General features: G+C 30.5%; 1 protein-coding gene across 1 annotated transcript; it reads right to left on the reverse strand.

Moving 5' to 3' along the window:
- Positions 1-6356: 6356 nt before the first annotated feature.
- Positions 6357-7786, reverse strand: LOC145612480 (putative WRKY transcription factor 65). The gene is made up of 3 exons (XM_081667844.1): positions 7650-7786; positions 7386-7532; positions 6357-7040 (listed from the first exon to the last, which is right to left on the reverse strand). Exons 1-3 carry the CDS (start codon positions 7784-7786, stop codon positions 6428-6430), a joined length of 897 nt encoding a protein of 298 aa, XP_081523970.1. The 3' UTR covers positions 6357-6427.
- Positions 7787-16383: the final 8597 nt, after the last annotated feature.

Genomic DNA, 16383 nt, shown 5'->3' on the forward strand with positions numbered 1-16383 from the left:
ATTTATGAGGATAACATGATTTATTATTGGCTAAGATGGTAAGTGTTTGATCTTATTTCCCTAAGGTTTAGTGTTCAAAACCCATTTAGGCTTTTTTATATTAATCTATCAATAATAGTAAGAATACTTTGTTAAGTGATGATGACATGTTGTTTAATGATGTGGCACAATACTAGTTGAGTGATACATGACATGGCACAAATCTTGTTAAGGAGGGAATGACGTGGCACATGAACGATTTTAGGAATGGTTTTTAATAAATGATTTTAGGAACGATTTTTAATATATAGTATAGATTGGCTCCAACAAAACTACAAATATCATGTTAGATGTTACTTAGACTTTTCAAGTTAGTATTCTACAAAATAAACTAGCTTAGTCAAATTTTGTATGATATAGTAAAATAATATGGTACTAGTATACAAGGTGGTTTTGTATATTAGTTCATGCACCGTACACACACTTATTTATAGTACCTTAGTTTGAAACTAATAATCGTAATTATTGGTCATGTTATTTAAGATCTTCTTAAGAAACAGTGACAAAACTAAGACTACACTCTCTCCAATTTTGTCCCTAATCAATAGGCTAATTTGTTTGAAAGACATATCTTAGAAGGTACTCAGGGCCTGTTCTCATACGTTGAAATTCAGTTTAGTTCAGTTCAGTTCAGTTCAGCTCCTAATTTCCTTCTCTTATAAAATATTCATTTCAGTTCAGTTCAATTCAGTTCAGTTCAGTTCAGCTGACTAGTCAATGAGAACAGACCTTCAGTATTTGATTACAAATTTTACACTACAATAGCTATCATTATACATTATTTATATTAACTAATTTGAAATCTAAGATTAAGAAATAAGCTTTAATCTACTAAAAAATTTAGTGACATACATTTTTGGATGACCTAATATACTTTGTTTAATTGATAGGTCTGTTTTAGTAAAATTAAATCATACTTCCTCCGTTTCTATTTAGTTGACGCGTTTGATTTAGGCACATATATTAAGGAGAGGAGAGAGAGTGATAGAGAATGAAAAAGCAAGTGGGGTAGCTTTTAAATGCAAGGTAAAAATTTACTCAAAAAGGAAACGTGTCAACTAAAAAAAAACTTCCTAAAAAGGAATACGTGTCAACTAAAAAGAAACGAAGGTAGTATTAAATAATGGATTGTGAAACGAAGGAAGTACTTTTTGATGGAGAGGGTATAATACTAAATTTTTCCTTACAAAGATTATACTAAGTATGTTAGATGATGAAGAGAACATAGCCTTATAAAGGATAAAGATGATTATATCATATCATTAGTAGTTTATGTTTAGAATATGTAAATCCCTTGATTACTCTTTAACTTTGATAGTCAAAGTATATCCCTTAAAATTAGCAAACGTACCTAGTCATATTGTATCTAATCACAGTTTGGTATGTTCAATGCTTTAATCTTGTACAATATATACTCTTGTATATTCATCAATATAATCAAGCTTTCGAACATTCTCTTTAATTTCTCATAATTCTATCATGGTATCATGAGCTATTGATCCATTTTTTTCCCGCTTCCGCTACTATATATCATGGCTACACTATCAAAACCCTTTGCCGATGCCGACAAATGATAGTGACCATATTCGTGCTCCGCTGCTCCCTTTCCTCTCGGAAAGCTTCAAATCCAAATCAAACTTTCTCTCAACCCCTTTGGCTCCCCCGTATTTCAGATACCAAGAGATGCCAATCATCAATTTGTTTTTCTCCAAACCCCTTACACGGAAAAACAATCCCTTTTTCGGTATCCCTTAGTTTACCTACCATGTGTTACCAAATATGAAATTCTCTCTCTAAAACCATTATGGAGAAACAAGACATTCCTTTCTAAATCACCATCACCACCATTACGTTTTTTTTTCTATCTCGCCTTCAACGGTTGTGAAGGAACCTCAATATATTTTTTTTTTCTTCCCATTCGTTGCAAGCACAGGCTAGCAAATTTCTTTGATTATTTTTAATTTATTTTTACAATCAATTGTTCATGTGTTAAAAACCATGAAAAACACTTATTAAACAACTGCAATGCAATGAAAAGCCCTTCTTTTATACACTTCTTTTTCTTCTTCTTCTTCTTCTTCAAAAAAAAATAAAATAAAAATAAAAAATAAACTTTTAATGCTCCACTCTCTCCAAACCCTCTCGGAGAATCACAATGCAATGCAACCTTTCTCACCACCTCTTGAAAGCTTCAATTCCTACATTGAACAAGATTTGAGATCTTATATCCAAGATCGGTCTCTCGTTCCGAACGTCTGTCTTGCGGGGGCGTATAAAGGATAAAGATGATTATATCATATCATTAGTAGATATTGTTTAGAATATATAAATCCCTTGATTTACTCCTTAACTTTGATAGTCAAAGTATATCCCTTATAATTAGCTAACGTACCTAGTCATATTAATATTGTATCTAGTCATAATTTGGTATATTCAATACTTTAATCTTGTACTGTATATACTCTTGTAGACTCATCAATATAATCAAGATTTCCAACATTCTCTTTCTCATAACTTTATCAAGTCTTAGGGCCTGTTCATATTTACTTAATTTCAGTTCAGTTCAGTTCATAGCTCCAATCAGTTCAGTTCAGTTCAGTTCAGCTCCAATCAGTTCAGTTCTTAATTTCCCTCTCTCATAAAATATTCATTTTAGCTCAGTTCAGTTCAGTTCAGCTCCAATCAGTTCAGTTCAGTTCAGTTCAGCTCCAATCAGTTCAGTTCAGTTCACTTCAGCTTAGTTTAGTAAATGTGAACAGGCCCTTACACAGTACAGTTACACTATACAAGAAGATATTAATAAACTCAGAAGTGATAACCTACAACAGTACACTTTATAATCAAATGGCCGATAAAAACTCTTGCATTGAGCTCGCTAGAAATCCACTTGATCAATTAAATTAATACTAATAGTTTTATCGACGGCCAAATTATATCAAGTTATAGGTTCAACATCAATTCGTACATATGTACTATCACAAAACTATCACCCAAAATGCCTCCAAACAATTACAAAACATTAAATTGTTTTCATTATTCTTAAAAGTTTGACTCACTTACTGTTCATGGGGAGAATATAATAATCACAATCGTACTTTTATAAGTTGTATAAAAGCTATAATTAACATGCTGAGTTTTGTTATATTCTTTTCAACACTAGTATGTAAATTTCAATTTTTTTTTTTATAATCGTTACTTGTAGAAAATTTCAATTTTACTTATAGAAAAATCTTGCGCTGGCTCACAAATTATTAAAAACCTGTGAGCTGAAATAGTTCACATAGAGAGTACAGAAAGTCATGACATATATAAGCATGCCGGTGCCGAATAACTTGCAAGGTTGGTACAAAGTTGTTGAATGATTGTGAAACCTTAGGTTTTGAATATACATTTTCAATTATATAATTATATTATATCAAAGTCAAATTATATTAAAATTTTTACGTCTAAGCCTGTCCAAGTTAGAGAATATATTCACCAGAACCAATAATTTGGGATAAGCATCGCATCTTATTATTATTGCCAACACATGAAGTTAAGATTGATCAATTAATTAACTTTTGCATAAGATGATTCCATTATCATGGACAAAAGTTCGACTAATTAATTAAGGATGTACAAGGTGTATCATCTCTTTCTTTTATCCCACTTTTTGATCGATCTCTAGCAACCTCTAGGTCAAAAAATATATATACTACGCATATGTTTTACACTATATATAAAGTATAAACTTAATCGTGGCAGGAGAAAATCTTCAACGTAAGGGTTTAAACAAGTCAAGATGAAATTAAGTGTAGCGAATTGAAACATAGCTTGGCTTGGCTTAATATATACATGCACTTGAGCACACAGCTTGGCTTGGCTTAATATATACATGCACTTGAGCACGAGCCGATCCTCAATATTTTTTGGGTTTTGGTAATGAATTATAATATAATGTATAAATCTCTAACACAAATTTCAAGTTAAATTTTAAATAATATGCAAATAAAATATTAAAGTTAGTAAGGAACTATTAAGAGTTAATCGTACATCATACATGATCCTTCTAATTTAAACTTAATTGAGCTCAATCCATGAAAAATTCAAGTCTTGCGCATTTGAGTGTTTCACGAGTGATTGAACTAGCTTAGGTTCATTAAGTTCATTAACAACATTTAATACCCCTACTTAGCTTCTACGAGTACATGTTTTGTAACACAATATACTCTTAACATTATTATATCATATACATGTTCACAAATCACAAACAAAGCATATGTAGAGTATGATGTACATATGTTATGGGATCGATACTAATAATATAATCTCAAATCCAAACCCAATCCACTATACATGATGAATTGATGATGAATGCACCTTATTATATCTCCATACTTTGCAAATTGCCGCACACTAATAAAACCTATCTATCCGCACGTAACCAGCCGCCTCACTAATCAATTATAAACCCTCGTAAAGTCACATATATGTTTAAAAGCTCATAATTGGTGACAATCCACAAAAAAAGTTATAGACTTTTACACTTTTATTACAAACTTTTAGTACCTCGTATGTGCTTTAGTACGGACGACACAAAGAGATTGAAAATTTGGGTCCAAAAAGTAGGCATGCATATATAGATTTATTAGGTAGCTTTTTGTTCAGTTTGTTATGGGTAGGTCCATTATTATTTCATTAATAGATCCAGATATAGTATATAGATGTAACACTATACATGTTACAATTATAATTATTGTAACACCATATTATTCGTTAGAATCTTCGATCCTCGATCATGTTCAAGGTACTCCACGTTGCATGAAGATGATAGTTGTTTCTTGGATACCAAGTTTCTTAGGAACAAACTGAAGTTCGTGTACTGCATAGTACTTTGAATCTATTTGGGTTGCTATGTACAAAGTATGTAATATGGTCACTCATTACCTACTATTGTTTTCTTTTTCTGATAAATTGTCATTTTTATTTCGTGTAATTTAAGATGCAATTGTCATTTATATTACTTATATGTATCAGGAAATATTAATAGTTAAAGATATGTATTGAGATGACTATGTAACATTTTAACAACATTAAAAAACATTAACTTATTACCAAGTAAAGGCTTCAGTTATTTGGTGAGGGAGGGGTATAATATATACTCCCTCCGTCCCTAAATTACATTCCTCCTTTCTATTTTTGGTATTCCAAAATTACATTCCTCCTTTCTATTTTTGGTAAGTTTTTTTAGTAAATCAACTCTCTTTTTCTGTTTTATATTTAATGCTTTCTCACTCATCCTTACCTAATCTCACTCATAATCCTTGTGCCAAATTACAATGAATATGATTGGTTAAAAATTTTCAATTAGGAGCATGTGATTGGTCCTTTTTTTTGCAAAGGATTGATGACATGTCATGAATAATAACTACCCTATCTTTGTACTTCCCATTACATTATCTAATTATTGTTATTTGTCTTATTCTTCCCTCCTTAATTCCCGTGTAAATTTCCAAAGAGGAATGTAATTTAGGGACGGAGGGAGTACTAATTTAATAATATATTTAGACGGTAAAAAGTGTCAAACTTACTAATTATGATAATATATAGATATTTTTTTCCACTGAAACGAGCGTCATTCATATGATTAATATATTCTGCTTGATACCCCTTTCACAAAATTCAAGTAGATGGAGGCACTAGTTATATTATATCTGTCAAAAAATTGTGAGAAAATATAATCGTGTTTTGATCAAACCCATCGATTTTTTTTTTTTTTTGGACATTAGCAAATTAATTAATAATTTTTGTAGATTTCTTTTTCTATCTTACACAAGGCCAAACTTGATGCTTTTGCCGTTGCTCATGAGGAAGCAATGAGCATGATAAATTCATCATTATTATTCAATCTAGCTCTATTATCTTAGAGCCAGCTAGTCTGAACGCAACACATGATTTACACCATTGCTCATGAAATTTAGCCGTTAACTAAGGAAATATTTAATTTTCTCTGCAACTATATATTATATTATACTACAAGTTGATCAGAAAAATTGAATACACAATTCCTAAACATCCCAATCAACGTGATCACATACAAAAACTATACTTTAATTCAATTAATTTTCTCCCCCTTAATAAAAAAAAAAAAACAAAGTAATTAAGAAATTTAAACAATATCATCATAAAACTACCAACGTAAGCAAAGTGTGAACATTTGATTATCTTAAGCCGTAAGGTAAGTCCCCCCCTAAATTTATCAAATTTTCATGCTATTATCACATTAATAACAATAATAATAATCACTTGAGATTAATTAAAAATAATTAATTTTGGCCTAATTACTTGTATTATAGGCCAGCACACAAATGTAGACAAACGGGTGGGTGATACCCTTAACTAACCAACCTCAACCCGTGGTCCCACACCAAGTTGTGGGTGCCAAGTTACACTCTTCCACGGCGGCCACCCCGGCCGCCTTTCGAAACACCACCGAACACTCCGGAAGCTCCCCTAGGTCGGCGAAAAGGGACTCATCCTCCTCCCTCATTGGAAAAATCTTTGACATGTCTAGGTCGTTGAAGTTGTTAAAAAACTCGTTGTTTTCGAGTATTTGATGATCCGATGTAAACCAAGATAATTCATCCGTAGGAGGTAGTAAAGGGTCATGAATCTCATGATGATCTATATTTTGTTGGAATAATATTGTGTCATTTGCATGGTTTTCTATTTTTGGTTGTGATGATTTATTAGTACTAGTTAAGGGAGTATTTAGTGATGTTGTGGAGGAGATCATGGTAGTGTTGGTGCTAACGTTTTCGGGTGTGGGAATGGAAGTAGTGGTTGTCGTGGCGGCAGAAGCAGCGTTGTTGTGGCGGTTTTGGTGGTGGTTTCGCGAAATAGGCCAAGGATGGTTGTGCTCGTAAGAGTACGTGACTACTAATGTATTTGGATCTGAACGACTTCTTTCTACTTGCTTCCTTGCTGGACAACCCTTTGAGCTACTACATCTATAATATCCTCTGCAAATTTTAATTTAACAAACAAATTAGAGCATAATTTGGCAACTTAGTTACACATAAAAATCACTAATTTTAAACTAATAATAAAAATTGATTCATCATGTGATATAACAATCCAAAGATCTTAATTAAATCCAATTATAATAATAAGTATGTTGTAGTTTGCATTATGCATAGTTTCAATTGAATTTACGAGTATTTACACACTAACAAATTGTAAATAAGTTCATATGTAGTCCATGACATAATATAACGAGATCTAACATGATTGTATGGAGTAACTATGTATACCTTAAAAGTACAAATAAATGAACTAATAATTAAGTGATAGGAAAAGAATAGTACCTAGGATATGGGGAACCCTTGATAGGCTTTTGGCCGTACTTCCTCCATGCCCATGAATCCGATGGCGGAGTACAATCGCCTTTGAATCGAGATCCTTCGATTTCTTTGAGTGGAAACGTCATCACTTTTTTCTGTATAGCTCGCCTACTATCAAAGTCATAACCACATGTTATTACACAGCATAGCCAGTGGCGAACCTAGCAATCTTTTACTGAACAGACAACTGTAAAGACGCGTCCTTAATAATTAAAGGTGTATACTAACCTTCTCTTAGGAGAGGAAATGGAGGCGTTGAAGGTGGTAGAAGGCGGAGAATTATCACCACTATTATCCGATGAGATTTCTCTATCCTCCATATGATAGTTCATATTTGAGTACAACTCACTTAAGCTAGCTTCCATAACTCGTGGCCGATTTATCCTCGTGTTCCTCGTGTTCGCGTCGATCTTTGAGTTGTCTTTAGCTTGAATGATGATTCTACTTTGTTTTAGCCTTCCAAAAGCTTGTTCTTGTTTGTAGTTTTGAAGAGAGAAAAAGAGAAAAATGAATAATGGAGGAATTATATTGAAGAAGAAGAATCAAAAGAGATGTCCCTTTTAATATGAAAGAGATGTCATGCTTATGTGGGGTGTGACAAAAGGGCTGGCATGGGGGTGTACTTAAGCAATAAGGCCAACTTTAAAGTAGTTGATTTGTTCAAATAACACAATTATTATTTATTATTTTGGTGATTATAAATAATTAATTATTGTTGTCATAAATTAATAATGTATAGTATTAATTATTATTATTATTATTATTATTGATATAATAATGTTAGAATTAAATCAAGGTTAGTTGCCTCTTTTTAATGTGTACGGTCAGTAGTTTATTTCTAGTGGATAGGCCAATGGGACATAGGGCTAATAAGCTAACAAAGGAGACGTGCAAATAAATGTGAAACATTATATTCTGAAGCCAGGAATATTTTAGTAGTAACTCAATGAAAATGATGACACCTTTTTTTGGATCTCTAACAATCTAAGCAGTTTTGGCTTTATTATCGTTCACCTAATGTTAGCGTTTTCGCCATTTTACTGACAACTGATACAGTACATTAGTACTTGTAATGTACTACGAGTTACTGTATAACTTAAGCAGCAGATCGAATGACATACTATGTAATTTAATTGGTTAAGTTCTTAAAGATGGTGTTCAAAATTTAGAATTGAATATTCAAATGTCATGTACATCATTGTTCGTATCGCTTCGTGTGGCTCTATCTGCACACATAAAAAAGCCTTAAGCCAATAGTTGTCCTGTATGACTAACTTATTTTGTAAGAAAGTATGTGATCAGGGAAAGCTTATCCAAGCGTTCTTCTCATTCTTTTCATCTTAAAATCCTATGATAGAAAATAAGTGGAGAATTAAGGGCATGTTCTCTTCAACTTAATTTCAGTTTATCTCATCAGTTTAGTTCAATTCAGTTCAGTTCAGTTCCTAATTTCCTTCATTCTCTCATAAGCAATTCAGTTTAACTTAGTTCAGTTTATCAAAACATGCCTTAAATTTTAATTAACGAAATTGCTAAAAAAAAAAAAAATCATGAATGTTTTGTCCAATCTTCCTTAATTTTCTTTTATTATGAGAAGTATTATACTGAGCACCATATTAGTTTTCCAAAACCTTTAAAACAAGGGCTCTCAATTCTAGAGAAGCATGGAGCTAAAAGAAAACCTTTTTTCACTTTCAAGATCGAATTATGGATTTATGGGACTTAGGTTACTCGAAAAATTGCCCATAAATTATTAATTGGAAAATGGAATGATAAGCTTAAAATTACTAGGGACCTTATCCATGAAAAAAAATAAAAAAAAATAAAAAAAAATGGAACTTAATAACATAATTGGCAATATAGAAACCTTTTTTTTTTCCCCCGATCGAAATGATACATATTTGTATGTAGCATGACTTGGGCTCCAAAATCAATGGATTATTAATCCACCTTTTTGCATGATCAAAAAATTCGTTCATTTCAACTAATCCATCATGCAAACTTTGGAATTAAAATTTGATTATTAAAAAGGTTCTATCATTATCTTATATATATTTTGGAGATTTAAGAGAATCACCTCCAAACAGACAAAACACCTTTGAATTTAAAAAGATATTGAAAAAAACCACAAGGACAATACGGAGTAATATATTATTTGTGTGCACATTTCGATCATGTACATCTTGTTTAGTTAATGTGTGGTAATATATAGTGCGTGATAATGGTAAATTGGTAATGAGTTTATTTCTTCTAAAAATTAATTAATTAGCTAAATGTACTATGCATATATAGTCTACATTATTACTACAATTTGTTATTATTGCATAAGTTAAACAATATATATTGCCTTAGGTTTTTTCAAAAAATCACAAATAATACAATCATTATAGAGTACTAAGAGTTTATATACATTTGACTTTTTTTTGTTTTTTGGTGCAATATATACATTTGACTTATGATAGTTAAGAAATATCCCGGCAATAAAGATCAGAGAAAATAAGTGATATAATTAAAATTAATTAAAAATCAATATCAACTACCTAATAACAATATGTTAAAATTAATAAACAAAATTATTTGATCACTTTGAAAATATAATTAAGGGCCTGTTCATATTTACTTAATTTCAGTTCAGTTCAGCTCCAATCAGTTCAGTTCAGTTCCAATCAGTTCAGTTCAGTTCAGTTCCAATCAGTTCAGTTCAGTTCAGTTCAGCTCTTAATTTTCCTCTCACATAAAATATTCATTTCAGCTTAATTCAGTTCAGTTCAGTTCAGTTCAGTTCCAATCAGTTCAGTTCAGTTCAGTTCAGCTCCAATCAGTTCAGTTCAGTTCAGTTCAGTTCAGTAAATATGAACAGGCCCTAAATCACAATTAGATTATTCTTTTTACAACTTTTAGAGTTCAAGAAAACTTAATTGGAAGATAAGCTATTCAATAAGTACTCTCACCACTCTAATAATTGAACAAAAAAAATAAAATGTTTTATGATGTATGCCTTTCTACCATGCTAATTTTCTAATATATAATGTATGAAGTACAAGTGTTATTGGAAAAAAAAAAAAAAAAAAAAAAAAAAAAAAAAAAAAAAACCATACTATTAGCTACAATATTGACAATTAGAACAAATGAATTAAATAATGCAGTGATATAAAAGAACAAAAAAAGTACATCCATCATTTAGTATAAAGTATTGGGTGAGTCCGTTTCATTATGAGTTCATCCTCCCAATACATACATCCAAAAAATTGATGTCCAATAACCTATATTTTGTACGAAATTTTCAAAAATTTATATGATATTTTCAAATATTTTTAAAAAAAAAAATCAAAAGGCGAGATATATATTTTAAAACTTATAAAGAATATCCAATAACTTATATTTATCCGATCATCTCACCATGCATAAGTCTGGACTCACACATTACTTTTCCATAATTTACACACTAAATAAAGTGGTTAGATGATTAGGAAAAAGGGAACAACACATACATTAGTTCGTTTCAGATTAATATGGTAATACATAGATTGATAATCAAATGTAACGATAAATTGATAATCAAATGTAACGATAGATTGATAGCATGTATGTCTATTGTCGGCACATTAATAAATCAATATTAACGAATCAATCAACACTCGAAAATGACACATAAATTTAATTAACACTATTTTTTATAATTAAATGATCAAATAATTCAAAATGAACAATCTAATATCTACTATATATGACTAATACTACGTATATAAGATCTTAAAATTGAAATGAAAATTTTAGGCCGTCTATTATAAAAATTGCTATTGTAACATTTTAATACAGAAATTTAAAACGTCATCACATGTTGTTGGCTAGCAAAATGAAATATTAAACTTTGTTCTATCTTCTACAACAAGGGAAAAAAGCATAAATAAGATATTCGCCATGATTTCTCGCTTCATTCAACCGTAAAGGCGAGTGCTCAATCGTTATCCAGTCTACTTAATTAAATTATTCGATCAAGCAGCAATTTATTTTAATAATTAACCTCATCTCAGAATTTATTAATTAACATATTGCAAGGATAAACTAATTTAATTAAGATATAAAAAATATCACAATTGTAACTAGAAAGTCAGTGACATGACCAATCTTTCATGTGATATAGTTACAAAATAAGTTATACGTATTCTGTTAATTTTATGTGACACCATGATCTCATTCCTACACAAGATAAAGATTTTTGAACCAAATCAACGTACTTTTAAGTACTCGTAAGTTCTTTCTTCAAAAAAAAAAATACTCATAAGTTCATTAATTCATTGAAAACCGAAAGCATACCATAAAATGACACTAATTTAAGTCTCGCAACAAGTTAGAGTAAAACTACTTACCTTATACTTTGTGTTAAACTTTGCTATATACAAAATTTGATAATGCTATCATTTGTACACTTTTGCTTCCTTCGTCCTCTAAGTGTCTTTACATGTGTGTTAAATTGTTAATATTTAATAATAACCATCATGCTTGGCTCTTGTGCTTTTTTCCTTGTTGTAGAAGATAGGTTACTCAATTGAACAAGACGCAATGTATTACAGAAGAAGATCTGTCAGTTAATATGGTCAAATTCTACCATCAAAATTAATACAAACATAGTCATACCATGATTACCATACAAAGTTCGTTACCCGCTTTATGCAACCTTGGAATAATTTGTGTGCGTCGCGTGAGCCAAGACATGTCATGGACACAAATCTTGTTGCAATAAATCATATATAGTATCTCAATATCTCATAAATCAAGCAAACCTCACACAATCAGGAGAAAAAGAAATTGAAAGAGCAAGATTCATGCAGCCTCAACTCGATCCTATTGTTTCTAGAAAACTTAATATTGATTTTGGCACATGCAATTGCTAAATTACTGATTGAGAGAACTAAAAATTCAAAAATGGAACAAGAGCACATGATCATTGAAGAAGCCGAGGCCAATAAGGGAAAGAATCCCTTAATTTTACAGCCTTACACCCAAAAAAATTAATTAAACATCACAAGCACATTTAATTCTTTTGCATCTTTTTTGGGATTTAGTGTTGCATAAAATTAAATTAATAACTTAATTTTTTAATTACATAGACTACTCCTCAAGCTAATCCATGATTAATTAATATTTAATTTGGTGATCGAATAACAATTCTTTGTTTGGATCTGTGACTTATTGACTATTTCTTTATCAATAGATGTGCAGAATAATGTTTTGAAGTAATTTATTTTTGACTTAGTTATAAAAAAAATATTTGAATATTTATAGGTCTTGATCAACCTACATATTAAATCAAACAATCCATTTGTCTTGGCATTCTTTTCAAAGTTGCGTGAAGATTTGTAATGATATTATTATTTTTACTAAATTAGTGTAGTTACTACTACGTAACACTTTGACTTATAATATGTTTGTATGCTATGCTTGATTGATAAATGTACAAATTCTAACTATTTATATTAGAGTCGGTTTGGTTATATTAGTTAATATTGTATTTATGTTAAGTTTATATTGTTAGGAGTTTTAGGCAAGTTATGTATTGTGTATATATATGTGAGTATTATCAATACAAAGGCCAAGCCGTTTTTTCCACAATATTGTTGAGTTTAACAATTTAGCTTTTTATGCTATTGTAACCATACATTGTTAATTAATTAACATGCTTATCCTTATCATAAATTCCACAAATTTTTGTATGTGGCTGGCCACATGGTGCGGCAGGGGCTACTTGTAAGGTGTTACTGGTTTTGTCAGGAGTTACTCGTAGATGTTACTGGTTTTGGTTAGGGGTTACTTATAGGGTGTTACTGGTTTGGTATAGGATTTTGATCTGGGGTTACTTGTAGGGGTTACTTAGAATACTAGTAACACCTACAAGTAACCTCAGAATACAAATAACCCATACAAGTAATCCCAAAATACAAGTAACACCTACAGGCCGGGTAACCCATACAAGTAACCCCAGAAATACCAGAATACAAGTAACGCCCTACAAGTAACCACTGTCATACCATGTGGCCTACCGCACCGAAAAATCTCTGCTTAAATTCCTAACCTATACATAAAATACAGCGATACCCTTAAATGGCCTATAACAAAGCACCACGCCACCACCTATGCCATTTTCTCTTAATTTCAAGCAAGCAAAAGGAACCTTCTTTTAAAATTTACAGTTTATTATCATCTCGAAATTAGTTCCTGATCTTCTCCATGCATTAAGTTATAACTATAGATGAAAATATATAATAATGTGTATTTGCTTTTAATGTATGAGCTACATTTTTTTTTTAATTTCTATAGTACTCCAATTTTTTTTTCCAAAATACGACACAAAATTTGGTGATCCCGAGGACCCTATAAATCGCCATAAATCATCAACAGAATGTACAACTTGATGATGAGCATTGCATTGGAGTTGCATCAGTTTAGTTGGTCGGGGCAAGGCACTAGTATTTGTTTGCAAACACATATGGGACATTTTTGTTATTTATTTTTTACTCGGTATTTTTTTTTTATTATTATTATTATTTATTTATTTATTTTATATATAAGATGCTCGTAGTAATGATATTATTAAGTGAATACATAGTATCGTTTTCAGGTGGGATTCAAATGGGGACGGCGGCTAAATTCTGATCTGAAAAAGGGTATTATATGCTCAGTAACATATGTCACTAATTGAAGGCTCTTAATAGAATATTCGAACCCCCCCTCCTGTGATAGGAGAGGGATCCCGCCATATCTTATCGTTAAAAAAAATATGTAGAATACTCGTACATATGTCAAAATAAGTTTAGGTAATTTAAACTAAAGGAATCAATATACTTTACGATAATATAGGACTAATAAGATTATGATAAATCAATATGGTGATAATCAATCATTGTGGAACAACATTAAGGATGAATACTCATACACATTATAAAATTTTATTCAATTTTTCGGTCCACATTTGAGCATCTCTCTCTCTCTCTCTCACACACACACACACAAAATTAAGGCGGATTACTCATACATATTATAAATTTTTATTCGATTATTGCTATATGTAGTCTTTAATGTGTGAGTTTTTAAGTGGAAATATTTTCCCACATGGAAAAGATAAGATATGCTAGATGTCTTTATTAACTTGGTTATGTGTAATTGAATTGCTTTAGGTCTATTTGATTAGGCTTTGGCCATGGCTTTGTTAGTGGATGATTAGTAGCGCATATTCTTAGGTGCACACTCATGTACCTAGAATTAGGTGTAACAATAGCACAATATGAACATTAGGTTTCTTCTCCTCTGTTTTTCTCCTTCGTTTTTTATTTTCTCGATCTCTCCTCTGTTTTTTTAATTTTCCCCCTTTTTTTTACATTTTTTTGATTGAATTTGTTTCTTACAACATATAAGTAGTAATTAAGTATGAACTTTTGTGTGAATTTCAACTTTGTGCTTTGAATTTTATTGATTAAGGTTTATATGAATCTTTCAATTCACAAATTATACTCTTTTTTTCCCCCTTATTCCTTCTTTAATTCCTTTTTCCTCTATTTTTTTTTTCTATTTTTCTCGTTTTTTTCGATTTAACGATTGAAACTGTTCCTTACAATATGGTCTTGGTTGTTTATCTGATTTTTAGAATTCATATGAATTGAATTTTTTAGCTTCGATCAATTTCATCTGTGTATGAATTTCATTTGATTTTCTGCATTTTTTTATCAATGAACATAATCATGCAAAATATGAACATATGCATAGGTTCCCTTAAATGTGAACATTAGCTATTCAGAAAGTGAACATAGGCATAAAAAATATGAACATATGTATTTCAGAAAGTAAACATAACAATTCAAAATATGAACGTAAGCATTAGTTTCCTTAAAGTGAATATAATCATTTAAAAGGTAAACATATGCGTAAAAAAATATGAACATATGCATTTAAGAAAGAGAACATATGCATAAATAGACTTAATGAGAAGATTTTTGAACAACGGATATTTACTATGAATATTTACATTATGAACATATAAAATATTATTTGAATATAAGGCATTTAATTACGAACATAAAAATTGAAGAAATAAAAAATAATAATATGATTAATATATGCATCATCAGTATTAAAAATATGAACATATGCATTCAAAATATGAACATATGCATTGGTTCATTTTTGAATTCGTATGAACATAATTAAGCATATTTAGAATGTGAACATATACATAAACAATATGAACATATGGATTAAGAAAGTGAATATATACATTTCAGTTAGTTTACAAATTGATTTAAAATATGAACACAAGAATTCAAAATATGAACATATGCATTTCAGAATGTGAACATAAGGTATCCGTTTGATTTCACTAATTTATTTGACAATTCCAATAAAAAATTTCGAATAATAGAGTATCGAACAATATTCAAACAAAATTAAGTGATAATCATATAAATTCAAACAAAATTAAGTAAAAATTTCCATAAAATTGTCTTTTTTTAAGGGAGGATCCTTATGATTCACTACAAGAATCAGGTCAAATAGCGACGGATCAATTCCGACGGACCTGAAAATCCGTCGGAAATATCGATTTTTCCGACGAAATTTTTTTCCGTCGGATATTTCCGGCGAATTAAAAAATTCCATCGGAAATTTCCAACGGAAAATAAATTCGTCAGAATTATCGATTTTTCCGACGAAATTTTTTACCGTCGGATATTTCCGACGAATTAAAAAATTCCGTCGGAAATTTCCGACGGAATATAAATCCGTCAGAATTATTAGATGTTCCCATGGAATTTTCCGTCGAAAAAGGTGAATTCCGACGGAAAATTATTCCGTCGGAAATTTTTGATGGAAAAATCCGTCGGAATTATAATTTTGAAAAAAAAGAAAAAAAAATTTTATATACTAACCCTAATCCTCTTTCTTCCGCGTTTCGCCTCTTTTCACTTTCCCC

Source organism: Chenopodium album, chromosome 24, assembly GCF_948465745.1.
Source record: "Chenopodium album chromosome 24, dcCheAlbu1.1, whole genome shotgun sequence".
Taxonomy (NCBI): domain Eukaryota; kingdom Viridiplantae; phylum Streptophyta; class Magnoliopsida; order Caryophyllales; family Amaranthaceae; genus Chenopodium; species Chenopodium album.